Source organism: Andrographis paniculata, unplaced genomic scaffold (assembly GCF_009805555.1).
Source record: "Andrographis paniculata isolate CXL003 unplaced genomic scaffold, ASM980555v1 Contig87END, whole genome shotgun sequence".
NCBI lineage: Eukaryota > Viridiplantae > Streptophyta > Magnoliopsida > Lamiales > Acanthaceae > Andrographis > Andrographis paniculata.
Genome location: NW_026137625.1, coordinates 3,300,006 through 3,317,702, shown reverse-complemented (window position 1 = coordinate 3,317,702; position 17,697 = coordinate 3,300,006). Strand labels below are relative to the sequence as shown.

The following is a 17,697-nucleotide window of genomic DNA, read 5'->3' as shown; positions in this document are numbered from 1 at the left end:
TTTGAATTAGAATAGTAGTACTGTGTGATATAAATAAGTATTGATGAATGTAAAATTGATTTTTAGTATAATATAAAAAATAAAAAATAAATGTTTAATTTGATATTTTTTTTAAAAAAAAATCGTATTATTAATAATATAAATCATTCCCAAATCCTCCGAACAAACACAGCCTCGTTATATTTATAAAGAATTATTACACTTAAAAAAACTCTTGGATAATATTGATTTATTTACAATTTAAAATTAATTAATTTTAAATGGAATAAAATTCAAATTGTCACTTCAATTTCAATTAAAAAAGAAGCCAAACAAACTCATAATAAGGGCCACTATTTTGATTTCGGACCATAAAAATCATGAACGACCAGATGGGTGAACCCAGTCCAAATATATTTAAGTAAAATTTTCAAAATATTGCTATATTTAGAACGTGTAGTCAACGTCCTTCGTTTTAAGCCCAACCAAAACCCTTATTCAGCTCCCGCGCCGCCCAGAAAACAATCCACCGGCGCCCGCTGCAATCCCCCTTCCGCCGCCTTGTCACAAGGAACGCGCCGCGTTTATACAGTCGTAAGTGTTGTGGATTATTGCGCCTTTTTATTTTACCGCATTCAATTCGTGCATGTACGCGTATTGTATGTATTTGCAATGTTCGGGTGCCATGGATTGTAGAAGTTTGCACGGTTTTAGCTTTTATTTGAAATTTTCTTTTGGAATGTTTTAATAGGAGCGTCGTTGGTGGTATTTTTGATGTTGTTGAATCTTTGAACGAGCGTTTTGATGCAATATTTCGAAGATGCCTTCCGTGTTTGTTTCGCAGTTTGCAGTGGAGGAAGGCTGACTGATTGTTAATTGGATGGCGCTTCGTTTCGAGGTACGCGTTATATAGTTCCCTTTGTATTCGATTGGATTGCATTGGTCACTCTTAGAATGTAGAGATTAAATTTCCATTGCTTTGATTTGTCACATGAAAGGATGTGCATATTGTCACTATATTAAATCTCAGAGGATATTGTAGTGTTAAAATTTGATAGTTGAATCAAGAAGAGGTAGAAAACTGAAAAGGTTTATGTACATATTTGATTTAATTTGTTTTATTCATTCTAAATTCAAATGCAATTGGAGTAGAGTCCCCGGTGTTGCCAAAAAATGCAGAATGGTAGCTTTTGGTGATCTACTTTGTCGCTCTGGTGCTGTAGTTTTGTTGTTTCTTTTAGCCGATGCCTCAGTGATCGAAGATTTTTGGAGATATTTAAAAATATCTTTTTAAGATACAAAGAAAATGATATATGTATAAAATGAAAATAGTTTCGTGCATGTTCGTGTAGTAACTCAAAAAACTTCGTAAAAAATAAAAAATCTCTTTAACCGGTGAGTGTCCGGGTCGAACTCAGGGAATATGCGAATATCCTATATTTAATTAGAAAAGAAGTGCAATGAGTTAATGCTATCGAAGAACTGAAAAAATAAATTGCAAAAAATAAATCTAACTAAAAAACAATAAAATATACATATCTCGAAAAGGATGAAGCGAGGCGTTTGTGTCTGACTTTTGCGTTCCTTAATGGCTAGATTTCCATGGATGAAATGAGCGGGATGACGATGGCGTAATAGCGAAAAATACATGTATAATTGCGGGGCGGCTCGGAGGAATGAACTTGATCGCATTTGCTCGCTTAAGTCGATTCTCGACTCGGTTGGTACTTGACCTTAGGGGATTTACAAGAGGCTTCAGCGACACCCGGCGAAGAACATTATAAGCAAGAAACTCTATTGTTACTAGAAATTTCTGTGATCCAATAGGCCACTGCCTATACCCCATGAATTATTCTTCCAACAGTTCCGCTAGTGGCTCTACCCCTCTAATACATCTCTTTAATCATAATCGAATTCAGAACAGCAACTAAGCAGGTCGATAAGGCTCCCGCATACTTAGCTACGTTGAACTACTCGGAATCTATTTGTGACACGAAACATGGCTGAAATAGTCGATTCTTCTATCGCCTTTCCGCAACCTTGTCGAAATCCAACTTGAACAATTCAAATCGAACATGAAATTTTTGGGTGAAAGTAAGACGGAGAAATATGATAGGAATTTTACTAGCTAAAGTAATATGCAGGAATTAAAAGAAAAGGGGGAGAAAATCAGTTTGCTCGCGACATAAAACCGAAAATCTTGTATTATTAAACAAAATAAAAATATTGGAGAAAAGAAATGAAGAAAATGAAGTGTATGAAATGTATATTACTGTGTATACATGGGTGTGTATGACTGTAATTAGAGGGGATATTTATAGGGGGGAAAAGCTTCTAGAAGCTTCGCGGTTACAACCGCCCATAAATAACTACTTCTAAAAATAACTACCAACTACCTCTAAAAATAAGCATAAATAACTATCTTTAAAATAGCAACTAATATAACTACTAATACTTTACTAAAAACTATCCATTTTCTAGAAAGTTTTAGAATAAATATTACACAAAAATAACAAAAAATTGGCTAAGTGATGATGCACGAATTAAATATGAGAGTTGGGAGAGTGCAGGAATAAATGCAGGTGACTGGAATAAATGCAGGAGCTGAGGGAGGTTGGGCGGATTTAATGCAGGTGGCTGGAGTAAATGCACCGCTGACCCAGCGGCAATAATGCAGCCGCTGCTTGTTTTCCGCATAGCCGCTATCGCTCACTCATGCAGAGATTTCCGCTCCGCTCACATTTCCGTGCAACCGTGCTCACGGAGTCCGCGCCAGCAGCCATCGCTTTCTGCATTCATAAATGCAGCCGCCGCTTGCCTTCTGCGCTCGCGCATTCCTATGTAGCCGCCGCTAACTTTTCGCGCCAGCCACCGCTAACTTTTCGCGCCAGCCACCGCTTGCCTTCCGCGCTCATAAATACAGCTACCGTTTGCCTTCCGCGCTCGCGCACTCTTATGCAACCGCCGCTTGCCTTCCGCGCTCATGCATTCTTATGCAGCCGCCACTCACTTTCCGCGCAACGGTTGACTTTGACTTTCGCACGTTGACTTTTCTGCGTTGGGTGATTTTTTTTCGCTTTTGAAGCCATTTTTTAGCTTTTTAAAACCATAGCACATAAATAATTATTAAAAATATAATTTAAGAAACACATCAATTAATTTAAATTATACACCAAGTTAATTATAAATTACACATAAAAACTAATAAATTAATATTATTAGAGTAAATTAACATAAATAATACCAAAATTCGATATAAATAAATATAAGTTATAAAATATGACAAAATTAAGAGTGATAACTCTGCATATAGACATTTGACATAGTTTTTCGAGTTTGCAATAACATTTGCCAATTATTGAACTTGTTTGGTTATTGGGTCGCTCTGGGTCGCTCTAATGCGTCTTTCTTGTTTTTCTTTTTAATTTATAATATTAGATACTTGGGCGGTTCAATCGTGCTCGGGCAGCTCGACTTACACTGCCCCATTTCGTGTGCCAGACGCCTTTGTTTATGCCTGTGGGGACACAAGGTTAGGAATTTCTTTAGTTAGTGTTGCGTTGCTTACGAATATACTTCCTCCGCTCATATCTTTATATTCATTTGCGTTTTAGAAATATTAGTATCATATTGGGATAAAATAGAAATAAAGGTAAAAAGATCAAATTAACTCTATTAGGATTGTATGATATAAAGGTAATCATATTTGTGTAATATATTGTAAATAAAATGGAAAAATGGATAGATTGTTAAGGGACGGAGGGAGAGTATCTCAAATAAGTACATTTATTTCTTTATGTTTAGTAAAGGTTGTGAGGAAACACTCTTTTATTTAGTGATAAAAGATGCTATTCAGTGTTTCCATTTCCATTACACGCCGTTAAGGGATACAATTCATTTATAGCATGGGGTCAATGTCTGTTTCTGTTACCTTAATATTTATTAACAACAGTAATAATTCTATTGATTCAGTGAAGTTATAATGTGTATGGTAGTCATTCAACAAGCATATGTAGTTTGTCTTCAATCTATTTTGGCTTACAGTGCACTCTAGTGTCCATCCTTTTCTATTCTCAAACAACTTGATTTAAAATTACTGCCACAGGCACAATAAAAGGTTTAACGACTAGTCAGCTTGAGGAAATTGGATGCCAAATTATTCTTGGAAACACATACCACTTGGCTCTCCGTCCCACCTCTGAGCTAATTGATGAGTTGGGGGGTCTCCATAAATTTATGAATTGGCCTCGTGCATTGCTTACAGACTCTGGTGGCTTTCAAATGGTAGTCTGATTTTACATTTTCTTTTTTTTTGGGGGGGGGGGGGGGTGGGGGGTGAATGACCTAAGATACAGTGAACCCCATCATAAATTTGTCATGAGGAGGTGTACATGGAAATGACTTCTTTATGCTGGCAGGTTTCCTTGTTGCATTTGGCTGACATTACAGAGGAGGGTGTAAATTTCCAGGTGCAATTTTTTTTACTCCATATACAAGTATACAATATTTGGTAATTATGTTATATATCATGTCCTACCACCTCAAAAAAATTGTATTAGAATTTAGAAGAAAGCAGAGGAAGTAAAACTCAGAAAGTAGAAGCCTTTAAATATTGCACAGTAGTCAGTACCAATGCTCTTTGCTTGGGCCATTATCCTGATTGTTATAAGTTGTAAGTATCAAAAGCAGAGTGTCTATGTTGGGGCTCTGAATATTTTTTGTAGCTTTTATATATTCACATATTCCTATGCAGTCACCTGTTGATGGGAAGCCCATGATGCTCACTCCGGAAGAGTCAATACAAATACAAGTAATATTCTTTCTTTCATTTCGCTAATTTCAACTTGTAATGTTGGATGGCAAGGTATAGTGCACAGTGACTAACTTTTTGGTCATCAGCTAATCTTTCTTAAGAATCATTTATTTTTGCTATGCAACTGGATTAGTTTACATATTAATTGCAATTTTTTCTTACTTCATTTCATGCAGTGCTGTTAACCTAATTAGTAGTTACTTAAAATGTTTATATCATGGTTGATTGCATAACCAGCAATGTCTTCTCTGTTCAAACAGTTTTTTCTTCCATTGTTGCAGAATCGAATAGGAGCAGATATTATTATGGCTCTTGATGATGTTGTCAAGACCACTATCACAGGCCCCCGGATTGAGGAAGCTATGTATCGTACGCTTCGTTGGATAGATAGGTGCATTGCAGGTAGTTTAAATAACATTGTGTATGCACACTTGATAATTAATGTGTCAATTGAGACAATTTCAGATAGAGATCAGATCAACAGATTATAACTGCCTGATGTTTATTTGTTCAAGCAGTTAGCACTTATATGCTTTCTATCAATTAGTTTGATCAATTGGATTTTGTAGTTTGATATTTGTAATTGTATAATCTTAATTGATAATGAAAATTTGCTACTTTGATCTACTGCTATACTTGCATCTACTGTTAAAGGAATAAGAAAGAAAATACTAAAACAAAAAGGGATAAATTAAATCAACAAGTATAAATTTGATTTATACTTTTATCATTAAGCCATTCATCATTACCCCTTACTGGAATATTGATGACTACATATCAGCTCACAAGAGACCACATGACCAGAATTTATTTGGAATTGTGCAAGGTGGTTTGGATCCAGTCTTGAGGTTAGTTATAATTTACTAGTCTATCTAATTTTTGCATGCTCAAATATGATATATATATATGTATATATGTATATCTGACTTTTTGTTAAGTTAATCATTTACAGGGATAGATGTGTGAAAGGTTTGGTGGATCGTGATTTGCCAGGGTATGTTAACTATTCTTCCGGAATGATGTTATGCCTTTTGCTAGCCTCAAATGGCATAAATGTTAACAAGCATCTACCAGGCGGTGTAGTAAATAGAACTATTAATGAAGAGAATAAAAAAACTTTTATTTGCTGAAACTTATGAAGCACACGACGCCCTTTTAGAATGTTTGCTCCGCTGTATTTGTTGATAATTGTATTTGGTTCAAGTTTTCAGTGCAATGTGTCTGAAAAGTGACTGCTCAATGTGTTTCTCCAACAATCTGATACGACTCAATTTATTCTTGTGACAGCTATGCTATTGGTGGTCTTGCAGGAGGTGAAGATAAGGACTCATTCTGGCGAGTTGTTGCCCAGTGCACAGCTGCCCTACCCGAGAATAAACCTCGATATGTTATGGTACATTTTTTAAAACTTTTCGATAAGTATAATCTCATATCCACAATATTTCCTCCTGTGCCAAATTTAGTCTGGACTCCATAAAACTCCACCTAAAAATTTCAGGGTGTTGGCTATCCTCTGGATATTGTTGTTTGCAGTGCATTGGGTGCTGATATGTACGATTGTGTGTACCCTACACGTACTGCTCGCTTTGGAACTGCCCTTGTACCTGAGGTCTCTTTCCCATCCAATTTCATGCCCCATTAAATAGTTGCGTGATTTGTGTTGATTTGAATTTGAAATATCTTTCAGATTTACAATTGAAACAATAGACCTGACAATTACTTCTGTTATTAGGGGTGAGCATTGGTATGTCCGAACCGGAAAAACTAATTTTATTATTATTATTATTATTATTTTCGGTTTGGATAGGTCAGTTTGGTCTGTTCAGTTAATTGGTTCAGTTCGGTCTAAAGTCAAATTTATAAATTTGGGTTTCGGTTCGATTATAATTTTCAACTTTCAAACCAAAAATTGTATTTCGGTATTTGATCTTTTTAAAAATTTGTATTTCAGTATTTGATCTATTTGTAAGTTGTTGGAAACATGTAATTGGAGATAAATGAATGTGCATTTATGATGGAAAATTAATTGAACGAACGAGTTCGAGCATCATCATAAGAATTTCAAAACATTCGATTTGTTAGGTTTTAAACTGAACCGAACTGAATTAGTTTGGTTCGATAGTTTGGTTTTGAAAATTTTGGTTCGGTTTCGGTTGTGATTTTTACAAACCGAAAACCGATCAAAATTCAAAGGTCGGTACCAAATGCTCACCCGTGTCTGTTATGATACATATATATGTATAAATTGAAGTTCAGAGATCTGTAGCAAGATGAAAAATGTAACATATGGGCGAAGGTGACAATGTTATTGACAATGGATTTCCATATTCTAACCAGGGAGTTCTAAAACTCAAACACCAGGCAATGGCGCAGGATACTCGTCCGATTGATCCTACGTGCGAGTGCATGGTATTATCTTTATTATTGTTCGACACACTATTTCTTTTGTGATAATGAAGAGCATTTTTGCAGGTGTGCAAAAATTACTCGAGGGCGTACATTCACTGCCTTGTCACTAAAGATGCAATGGGGTCTCAACTTCTGTCTTACCACAATTTGTTTTACATGATGAAGGTACTTCTCAACTTCTTTTCGAGTCGATAGCTCATCTTTAAGAATTGTTCACAAAACTCGTCTTCCCTGCTCGGTTAATTTGCTGATTTACATGCACTTAAATCATTGTTGCAGCTCAGCAGGGATTTACACTCATCTATTGTCGAAGGCCGCTTTCCTCAGTATGTTTATTTTAACTATGCACATATTTGGTGTCGGAGTAGTTTCTTAGTTTTCACATAGATCGGTAACCATTTCAGTTTTGTTATCGAATTATTTTGACTAGCTTTTGACCGGATCATCGTATACTATATATTATATTATAATTCAACATATACTTTCTCCGTCCCTTAAAAGTCTATCCATTTTTCTATTTTGGTCTGTCCTATAACAAGTATTCATTTCCTTGTTTTTTTAGTAATTGTAATATTTACCTAACATTATATATTACACAAATGCCATTACCTTTTATATCATACAATACCTAATATGGTTAATTTAGTCTTTTTACCTTTATCTCTACTTTATTTCAATATAATACTAATATTTCTAAACTTCAGTGCAAAAAACAAATGAATATAGAGATATGAAATGGAAGGAGTATTATATTATAACTCATGTGTAAATATATATTGGTTATATATATATATATATGACATATGTTGATCCTTGATTTGACGGGATCAGCACGGGATCCCCGGCCCCTTCTCAATACATAGAAGATGGGCAGACAATATTAACATGTCTCATGTGTTAGTTAAAAGAATGTGCAGAGAATTATATTTTATAAGTGTGCTATATTCATATATCTCATGAGCTGCTGAGATCAATAATATATTATATGCTGCATTTGTATTATATTATTATAAAAGTATATGTCTACACATATTGAGTGTGCTGTAGCCATTATGACAACAATCTATTGATTGAAGCAACACCTAATCATTTTTCTCTTTTTTTTTAGGTATGTCTGCAATTTTTTGCAAAATATGGTACGTCCCTCGAATATTCTATGTTTCTGCAATTTTATCCATTGGGTTTTTCTGCCTTCGAGGTTCATAGGAACAACTTCGCAACTAATTTTGGTCTTGGTGTAATTGGTTTTGATGTGATGTCCAAAGTCAGAAATCACCTTTTATATATATATATATATATAACGTGAAAACTGCATCTGCTACTTAATTTAATTTTAGTTGATTATTAATAGGCTAAATTATATAAAATTTACCTGTGATTTCATCAAATTGAGCCAAATCTCTTATACTTCTAAAATTGCATCAAAATTCTTTCGTAGTTTTATAAACTCTGTGTCTAACCCTCTCGACGACCCTTAGTATGTGACCTAAATGTGCCAAAATTGCAATAAATTTTAGAATTTCAAATACTGTTAAATAAAGACCGTCGAGGGAATTAGACGCAGTGTTTACGAAACCACTGTGAATTTGAAGCAGTTTTAAAAATACAGAGGATTTGACATAATTTTATAAAATTACAAGTGAATTTTGTGCAATTTAGATGCTAATTTTTTATTATTATTATTATTATTATTATTATTATTATTATATGAGATGCTAATTTCTTAGTGATGATGATTTTGTAGTTCCCGAAAGGCAACGTCCCTCAATGGGTCTGCAACGCTATGGAGGTTGCCGGGATCGATATATCTTCTTGTTGTCCTACTTTCGAAGGCTTAAATCTCTCCCAAAAGTAATGTACACTAATAGTTAGAAATTGTATTGGATAAATATTTATATTGATATATCATTTATTTCTTATATGCAGGAGATAAATATCAAAAAGCAGTGGAAATTAGAGAAAAAGAGAAGAGCTAAACTACGTCACATTATTAGTCCTGGTCATGACTATTCTTGTCCTATAGAATAGGATAAATTAATTAATTGACCAAAAACCCATGAGTTATAAAAATAGAAAGAAATCAACAAAAGATGAAGTCGTCGTTTTTTTTTTCTTTTTTTTTAAGAGAACGGCGGCATAGACATACAGTTTTGATACAATTTTGGATAGACAAGAGACTTATATGAACTCAGATGTGTTCAAGTTTTGTTAGAATGATTTATAGTTTGCAGGCTATTAAATTTGTTCGGAGTGTACTCAGAACATATCATATCATCTGAAGGGTATCACTGATTTTCATTCACTAATATTTTGGCTTTTTTTTTTTTTTTTTAATTTGAGGAATGATTGGTACTTAGTATTTTGAAATTTTTTAATTATTCTATAGAAAAAATTGTGGATTATCAATGTTTATTTAATTCTTGAATTATTGTTTGTAACTATTGGATTAAGTGGATATATATTGATAGTGATATTTATTTTAGTTTGATAATCGACAATTGATTTAAATAGGACATGCATAACTGTATTTTCATTTAAATAAGCTATAATAATAATAATAATAATAATATTTATTATTACTTAAGTTTTACTTAAATTGTTTGCTCCTTTTATTTTTATTTTTATCTGTTTTACGTATTTTTTTAAAATATAATTATATATTTTAATTATTTTTACTAATAATATATTTTTTAATTATTTATTAATTATCTAATATCTAAAAGTAAGTGACTAAACTAAAGGAGACGTATTTGGCCTTTAACATGTGCCGGGCATCTCTTTTTCTGCGACTGCGAGCGAGCCTTCTTAATAATAATAATAATATAAATAGGGCGAGCAGCACTGTAGGATGTGTTTGTTTGAAGGATTTGTTTGGATTTCCACTGTTCTTCTTATTTTTTTCCTCTAAAAATATCAAATCAAAACACCTATTTTTTATTTTTTATATTATATTAAAAATCAATTTTATATTCAAAACATCACACCAACACCGATCATACAATTATTCAAATTCAAAATTTTTACTATTCAAATCCCAATCCAAAATCCAAACCCCCAAACAAACACACCCTCACCCTGTATTTTCCGATTTCTTCCCCTACACTTTAATTTGCAGTAATTGGGATTTAGGGCATTGCCGCTCCACCCATATTCCTTGTGTTCTTCTCCAATTATAATCGGATTCCGCCAAATTGACAGAGCGCGAAGTTAATGATTGACGAAATTTGAACGGATTTGAGCGATTTTTTCAATATGTGCACGTGCTGTGGATGTATGTACGTGTTTGTGCTTTGAAGAAGGAAATGGCGAAGTTGGGGATGCCGAGATGGGGGACGGTGCTGATCCTGAGACGTTTGCTGCTTTGCGCCATTGTTATGATTGCCATAACTGCGCTCCTTTCGGTACATGTTCAAGAGGTTTCCAAACTGCCTGCCAACGCTGCGCGCAAACTGCCCATGGTTTGCTATTTATGTTTTCATTTTAATTCTGTTACAGTCGGTTTGGGGGTTAACTTTTAGTTCGTTAGTGAATTACTGTTGTTTTCACGAGATTTTCCCCTTAGTTGTTTCCGGTATTGTTTATTTGAATCATGAGTTTTGGTTGGAATTCAGCTGTATGTGTTATGTATGTACCTGATCTGATTTGAGGTTTTTGATTCCTGTAGCAACATGAATCTGAGTACCAAAAACTGAGCACAGAGAGAAGCTATCCACACGAGCTCGCTGCTCGTTCTCATTTGCTTAAAGCTCCTTTCATTCGTCAAAAGGTTTAACATCTTCCATAACCTTTCTACATCGTTGTCGAAGTTGTCATCTGTTAATCAAAGAAAAAAGTAATAAAATATTAATCGTTTAATACATGTATGTGTTTATTTTGGTGCAAGAGAGTTGGTGCAGACTGCAGACTTATCTATAAATTAAAAAAAATGGTAGTCATGCACCTTTCATGTTTTCACTCATTTAGATTTGACAGTTAGATGGTGCAAGAAGAAAATTAGATTTGGATCTGTGGAAGCCGCCCCCTAATAGAGGCTATGTTCCGTGCACTAAACCAGGTTCGCCATACAAAGGTACATGATCTGTAATTGTTAATTTTCTGTGAATGCTATTGTATTTCTTCGAAGTTATGATATCTGTGTTCCATAGGTGCTTACTGTTGTTAATGTTATGTTCTTCTCAGCTCCTTCAGAATCTCGGGGTTACTTGCTGGTGCATACAAATGGTGGCCTTAATCAGATGAGAGCAGGGGTAAGCCCACGCATATTTGTTACACCATAAGTTACATCATTCTGATTAGGTTACGTAAGCTTAAATTATTCTATGATTCAATCTATACTTCAAATCCTGCTCATAAATGTAGAAATTTTACCTCATCTAAGAATTTTAAGTTATTTAACTCAAATCCTGTTATAGAAGATATAATTGATTAGATGATAAACTAGCATAATGTGAGGCGACGTGAAAGCATAATGTCCGAAAAACTGTGATTCAATCAACATGTTAATGGATAAGAATGCAGGTTTTTACTAAATAGTAGCTGATGTCATAAAACAAGTTGCATTCTTTACTTCCCTAAGGCACTTTTTATGTACCTGCCTGGGGGCATGCATATTGTAGTTGCTGAGTTTGTATATTAGAACGCCTGTCGCCTGCATAAATATATTATTATTTCTTGCAGATATGTGATATGGTTGCTGTTGCACGCATTATCAATGGTACGTTAGTGATTCCAGAGTTGGATAAACGATCTTTTTGGCATGATTCCAGGTATAATATGAACTTTCTGGTCTTCTGGGTTTCTTTTAGGGAATTTGTGTACGCCAGTAATAAGTTTCATTTTAATCTAATCCATTCACTTAAAAATTGCAGCAACTTCTCTGACGTCTTTGACGAAAATCATTTTATCAATTCTTTGAAGGATGATATAAATATTGTTAAAAAACTTCCCAAGGAACTGTCGTCTGTTCCAAAGGCAGTAAAGCATTTCACAAGCTGGTCGGGTATGGATTACTATGAGAAAGAGATAGCGGCTATGTGGGAAGAATTTCAGGTTCTTGGATATAGTGAAGCTTTAATTCGTGTTTTACAATATTGTTGCAAATAATTCATTGGAAAAAAATAAACCTTCTAGGTGATTCGAGCAGCAAAATCTGATTCTCGGTTAGCAAACAATAACCTGCCTCTCGATATTCAGAAGTTGCGATGCCGTGCTTGCTATGAAGCCCTTCGATTTGCACCTCAAATTGAGAAAATGGGAAAGGTAGCAACACTATGCATAATCTATAATATGGGCCACAATTTTATATACCTTTTTCCATAACTACGTGTCTTTTTGCACAGTTTGTCATATTAAACAGTTCCTTTGTAGTTGTTGGTGGATCGAATGAGGTCACACGGCCATTACATTGCATTGCATTTACGGTTCGAAAAGGACATGCTTGCCTTCAGTGGTTGTACCCAAGATTTATCTCCAGAAGAAGCTGACGAGCTAAAAGCAATCAGGCAAGATATCTCGATTGAATTGGCATGATGCCTGATGTCTGTACACTGACGATGATTATTTTTATTTTTATTTTTTTATTACTTAGAGAGAACACAATATGGTGGAAAGTGAAAGACATTGACCCTTTAGAACAGAGAGCTCGCGGATATTGTCCGCTCACACCAAAGGAGGTCGGAATATTCCTTCAGGCTCTTGGTTTTCCATCAAGTACCCCAATTTATATTGCTGCCGGAGAGATCTATGGGGGTGAATCGCATATGGCTGATTTGCAGATGCGGTATCCAATATTAATGAACAAGGTATATATGTAGTACAATCCTTTTTAGTGAACTTGATTTTTCTTGTCGATTACTTTTATGATGATTAATGATATAAATTGTCAATATGCAAATGATGCCCCTGGTTACACTATTTGTGAGTCAAAGTTGAAACATATGAAGGATCTCAGGCTACAAGGAATAAGTCTTTGATCTGACACATACTAGAATTTGACAGTTTAGAGGCTTACTCATTGGGTGTGTTTGTTTGGCAGTTTGGATTTTTTGTTGGAATTTAAATAGTAAAGATTTTGAATTGGAATAATTGTATGATGTGATATAAATAGTTGATTTGATGTTTTGAAATTTTGATTTATGTTTTAGTATAATATAGAAAAAAAAATTATAAATGTTTGATTTGACGTTTGGAGTGAAAATTTTTGATGAATAGTAGAAATTTGATAAAGAAACACACCCATAGTTTCTTTTGCCATCTTACAAGCATTGTTCCCACATATATGATTCATATCGGTGCTTATCTTCCCAGAAATGCCACTAGTTACCTTGTTTTTCGTTTTTTTTAAATTTCTTTAGGGCTCAATCGGATTGGTTTTAATGTTCAATCTTTTCGTTTAAATGTTCGAGAATAATGCAGTTCACCTCACACTTTAGGCTGATTTCACAGGAAAAGTTGGCATCGACCGAGGAACTCGCACCTTTCGTCAGTCATGCATCACAAATGGCTGCACTTGACTATATCGTTTCAGTTGAAAGCGATATATTCATCCCAACATACTCTGGCAACATGGCAATGGCAGTCGAGGGCCATCGTCGTTTTCTTGGGCATAGGAAGACCATTTCGCCAGACAGGCAAGACACTTTTACTTTGAAAGTTTGTCGCTTATTACCCTTACTGAATATTATTAAAGCTTCTTATTATCAAAGAAATGAAATTATTATTCACTAGGAAAGGCCTCGTCCGATTGTTTGATAAAATTGCAATCGGGACATTGAAAGAAGGAAAAAATCTCTCCCTCAGAGTCGTCGCCATGCATAAAAGAAGGTACAAAACGGAGAAAGCTCTCCTTTCATAACTTATGATAGTCGAATTTTATTAGATTGATTGATTGATTGTGCGGATGTTATTAGGCAAGGATCCCCGAGGAAAAGAAAAGGTCCAGTCCCAGGTACAAAGGGAAAGGACAGATTCCGATCAGAAGAGGCGTTTTATGTTAATCCTTTACCCGAGTGTTTATGTCAAAACAACGGATCTGCACTCAGCAACAACAACAGAAGCTCTGTTGCAGTGTCTGTATAGCTGAAATGTGTTTGAGCCGAGTGGTCGACAATCGGGTGCATATTGGCAACAACTTCTTTTACGACGAGGGGTGCTCTGACCGAGCGATGAAATTCAATGGAGCAAAAGCTAACTTGCCGGTGGAATTGGATTCGATATGAACCTGAACTGATTTGTTTTGTTTTGTTTGGTAGAAACTGGAGGAGAGAAAGGAAGCCTATCCGACTCTGGAATGACTGATGCTATTGCTGGGGAAAGGTTTTTTGAGTCTCCTTGGCTGAAGAAAACAGGCACTCTGTTTTTGGGGTGATCCGAACTCATTTGGGATCTCAGTCTGTACCTAATGCAATGTGAGTATCCTTTCTTCTGAGGAGTAAAAAGATTAATTTTTTTAATTTTTAATTTTTAATTTTTCAATTTTTAATTTTTTTTATATATATGATATTGGGATCCGTAGTCAATGGAGATTAGCGTTTAATTAGAATAAGTAAAAGCTCTGAAGTTTGGTAAAAAGATGAAAGTACAATAAATTGATAGATCAGTAAAATAAATAAACAGTTTGCAATCTCAGTTCGGTTTGGCTCGTTTGTTAAGCTAAATGAGTCGAATACAAATATAAATTTTAGCTAGTTATGTTCACAAATGAGTTTGAGTTTGTTTGCGAACGTTCGACAATATTTATTTAAAAAATTTGTATTAGTAATTTTATACTTCTTTCGTCCCAATACAGTTGTCTTGTTTTTCTATTTTTGTTCGTTCTAAAACAATTGTCTTTTTTTTTTCTTTTATTAGTAATTGTGGTTATTTTATAACAAAATTATTCTTATTTTTCCAAATTATCCTCAATTACTTACTTGTTAAAATCATTAAAAAAAACGAAGGTATTTTAGTTTTTTATTTTCTATTTTATACCTATTTTCAATTAAATATTATTATTCATTTATTTTTGTGTCTTATTTTAATAAGACATCTATTTTTTTTGAGACTGATGGAGTATTTAATAAGTAAATATGTTTTTAATTTATTTTTTTCAAATAAATAAATAAAATTAAAAAATCTCTTAACAAATAGTACACGAACAAAAGAATTAGAATTGCTAAACGAATTTAAACAAAAATTTCAGTTTAATCTTTTAATAATCGAACACAAGTTGGGTTCGAGGCTTTAACGAGTTAACTCAAACATGATAAACTCATTCGAGTTAATGTTTTTAAAGGGCTGAACCACTCCAATTAATTCAACCTGACCCAATTTAACTAGGCTAATTTCAGCAGAACGGTTAGTCCAATTCAGTACAACCCGGTTCAGCCAGAGAGCCCAGCTAATTTAGATAGGCCCACTTCAATTCGTTATTAATAGCCCAGCTCATTAGGCCCATTTAATTTAGTACGGCCCATACAATATATTTCAGCCCAATTTAGGCTGACCGACTACAATAAATATTGCCCAGCCCAATTCAGCTCGGACTTTGGAATGGTTGACTCATTAATTAAAAATAATTACATATTTTTACTATCAAATAAAATACATTATTTTAAATCTATTATAGAATAGAAATAATATTTTAAAATAAGATAGAGAAAATACATATTATTTTAATTGAAATGATAAGTTTTACATATTTTTATTATCAAATAAAATACTATTCCCTCCGTCTCACTTCTCATATTCACTTTTTTATTTTGTCACTTTCATTTTTTGAAAAATAATTATACATTTTAATCTTATTTTTAAGGCAAAATTGTCCATAACTCCCTTGTGGTTTATAAACTCAGCGTAAATCTTCTTTCTACTTTAAAAATTGCATGACGCCGCCTTATACTTTAAAAATGTTGCATGAAACCACTCTGTGGTTTCGAAACTTAGCATAAATCCCCACCTTACTTTAAAAAATTGCATGATGTTCCCTTATGCTTTCAAAAATATTGTATGAAACCCCTGCCATGCAAAACATATAGTTAGGAAATAATTTTATGGTGGTGGGGTTTCATGCAACGTTTTTTAAAGTATAAGAGGATACCATACAATTTTTAAAGTATAGAGATATTACGCTGAATTTCGAAACCACAGGGGAGTTATATGCAATTTTACCTATTTTTAAAATTTTAATTTTTAATTTTTTAATTTTAATTATACTAATCAATTATTTTAATTTTAATATATAATTATTTTTATAATACGATAATTATTTTCACTAATACATTTTTAATTATTTATTAATTATACCCCTTTTAAATTTTCGTATTTATAGTAACGTGGTCAAATTATCCGGGACGGAGAGAGTATTATTTTTACATTTTTTAAAAACATAATATTTTAAGGCGCAAATAAATGCGCTCACTCAATAAATATTTATACCCATTCCCATCACATACAATCACAAAAATAAAATTCCCAAAAAGAACGTTACAAATAAACTACAGTGAAAAAATAAATAAACAAGAAAAATTCGAATATATATATATATAAATAAAAATTTTAAAAGGTAAATAGTTATATAGTGACAGCTTTACCCAGTTGCCAATATTAAAATACCATACCTAAAACAGTACTGACAATAAAAGAAATATTATAATATTTAATGCACATTCTTTATTGACCATATTCATATTCACATTCACATTCACATAAATATATGTAGCGATGGTCACTATTCCTTATTATTATTTACTATAAACTTGCAATAAAACACTCAATACTCGCCTTTATCTCGAAATTATTCTAATTTAATTTTAAGTTGGATTCTATTTTAATTAAAATAACAAATATATATATTCCAATACTAATCCATTACGATAAGCACAGTTTTCAATCTTGATATTTTGAATTTTAATGAAATTATTATACTATATATATATATATACAAGGTATCGAACAATGTTTTTTAAAATGAAGCCGTTAAAGTTACCTAAGATATCAATTAAATTAAATTATATCCCAACAATTCAATACATATATTTTTAACAATTTTTTTTTACTACATAATTAATAAATAATTAAAAATATATTAATAAAATTAATTATAATAGTATAATATAAATTATTATAGATTTAATATTAAAATAATTAAATAATTTAATAAAAAAATTTAAATTTTAAAATTTGATTAATATATAGAATATTTTTTCATAAAAAGAAAAGTGATATAATATGTAAGACGGATAAAAATAAAAAATATATGTAGTACCTGCTAAGTAATATTTTTAATTATAAAAATGGATAATTAACTAAACCTTAATGTCTGACGTCTGACATTTTAAAACACAGTTTTTAGTGATGAAGGGAAAATGGAACGTCACCGTTACTCGTTAATGATTATCAATGAATAAACACAGGGTACCTCTTACGCAGCACACCGTACAATTATTCTCTGCAGACGTCCTTCACTCTATCAACCTGCATTTCCCTGTTTCGTATGGCTGCTCGGTCCCGGATCAATC

General features: G+C 33.1%; 2 protein-coding genes across 7 annotated transcripts; both read left to right on the top strand.

Annotated features, from left to right (window-relative positions):
- The first annotated feature begins 443 nt into the window (after nt 1–443).
- On the top strand, nt 444–9,507 carry LOC127242700 (uncharacterized). Of its 3 annotated transcripts, none has more exons than XM_051262352.1 (17): nt 444–573; nt 824–877; nt 3,418–3,511; nt 4,085–4,263; nt 4,398–4,448; nt 4,733–4,789; nt 5,074–5,194; nt 5,574–5,640; nt 5,745–5,786; nt 6,080–6,185; nt 6,291–6,401; nt 7,130–7,201; nt 7,265–7,366; nt 7,481–7,527; nt 8,310–8,337; nt 8,946–9,052; nt 9,128–9,507. In XM_051262352.1, exons 2-17 carry the CDS (start codon nt 860–862, stop codon nt 9,132–9,134), a joined length of 1,209 nt encoding a protein of 402 aa, XP_051118309.1. In that variant the 5' UTR covers nt 444–573; nt 824–859; the 3' UTR covers nt 9,135–9,507. The 3 variants fall into 3 exon arrangements, with proteins under 3 accessions (XP_051118309.1, XP_051118311.1, XP_051118310.1); XM_051262354.1 differs by having other exon boundaries at nt 800–877; XM_051262353.1 differs by having other exon boundaries at nt 731–877.
- A 793-nt stretch (nt 9,508–10,300) lies between these two features.
- On the top strand, nt 10,301–17,609 carry LOC127242772 (O-fucosyltransferase 7). Of its 4 annotated transcripts, XR_007836879.1 has the most exons (13): nt 10,301–10,659; nt 10,866–10,967; nt 11,174–11,270; nt 11,381–11,448; nt 11,879–11,967; nt 12,070–12,250; nt 12,332–12,460; nt 12,569–12,702; nt 12,789–13,002; nt 13,646–13,830; nt 13,928–14,023; nt 14,110–14,607; nt 17,593–17,609. XR_007836879.1 is itself a non-coding variant. In XM_051262462.1 (12 exons), exons 1-12 carry the CDS (start codon nt 10,471–10,473, stop codon nt 14,276–14,278), a joined length of 1,653 nt encoding a protein of 550 aa, XP_051118419.1. In that variant the 5' UTR covers nt 10,301–10,470; the 3' UTR covers nt 14,279–14,674. The 4 variants fall into 4 exon arrangements, 2 of the variants coding, with proteins under 2 accessions (XP_051118419.1, XP_051118420.1); XR_007836880.1 differs by lacking the exon at nt 17,593–17,609 and having other exon boundaries at nt 13,933–14,023; nt 14,110–14,253; XM_051262462.1 differs by lacking the exon at nt 17,593–17,609 and having other exon boundaries at nt 14,110–14,674.
- The last annotated feature ends 88 nt before the right edge of the window (nt 17,610–17,697 follow it).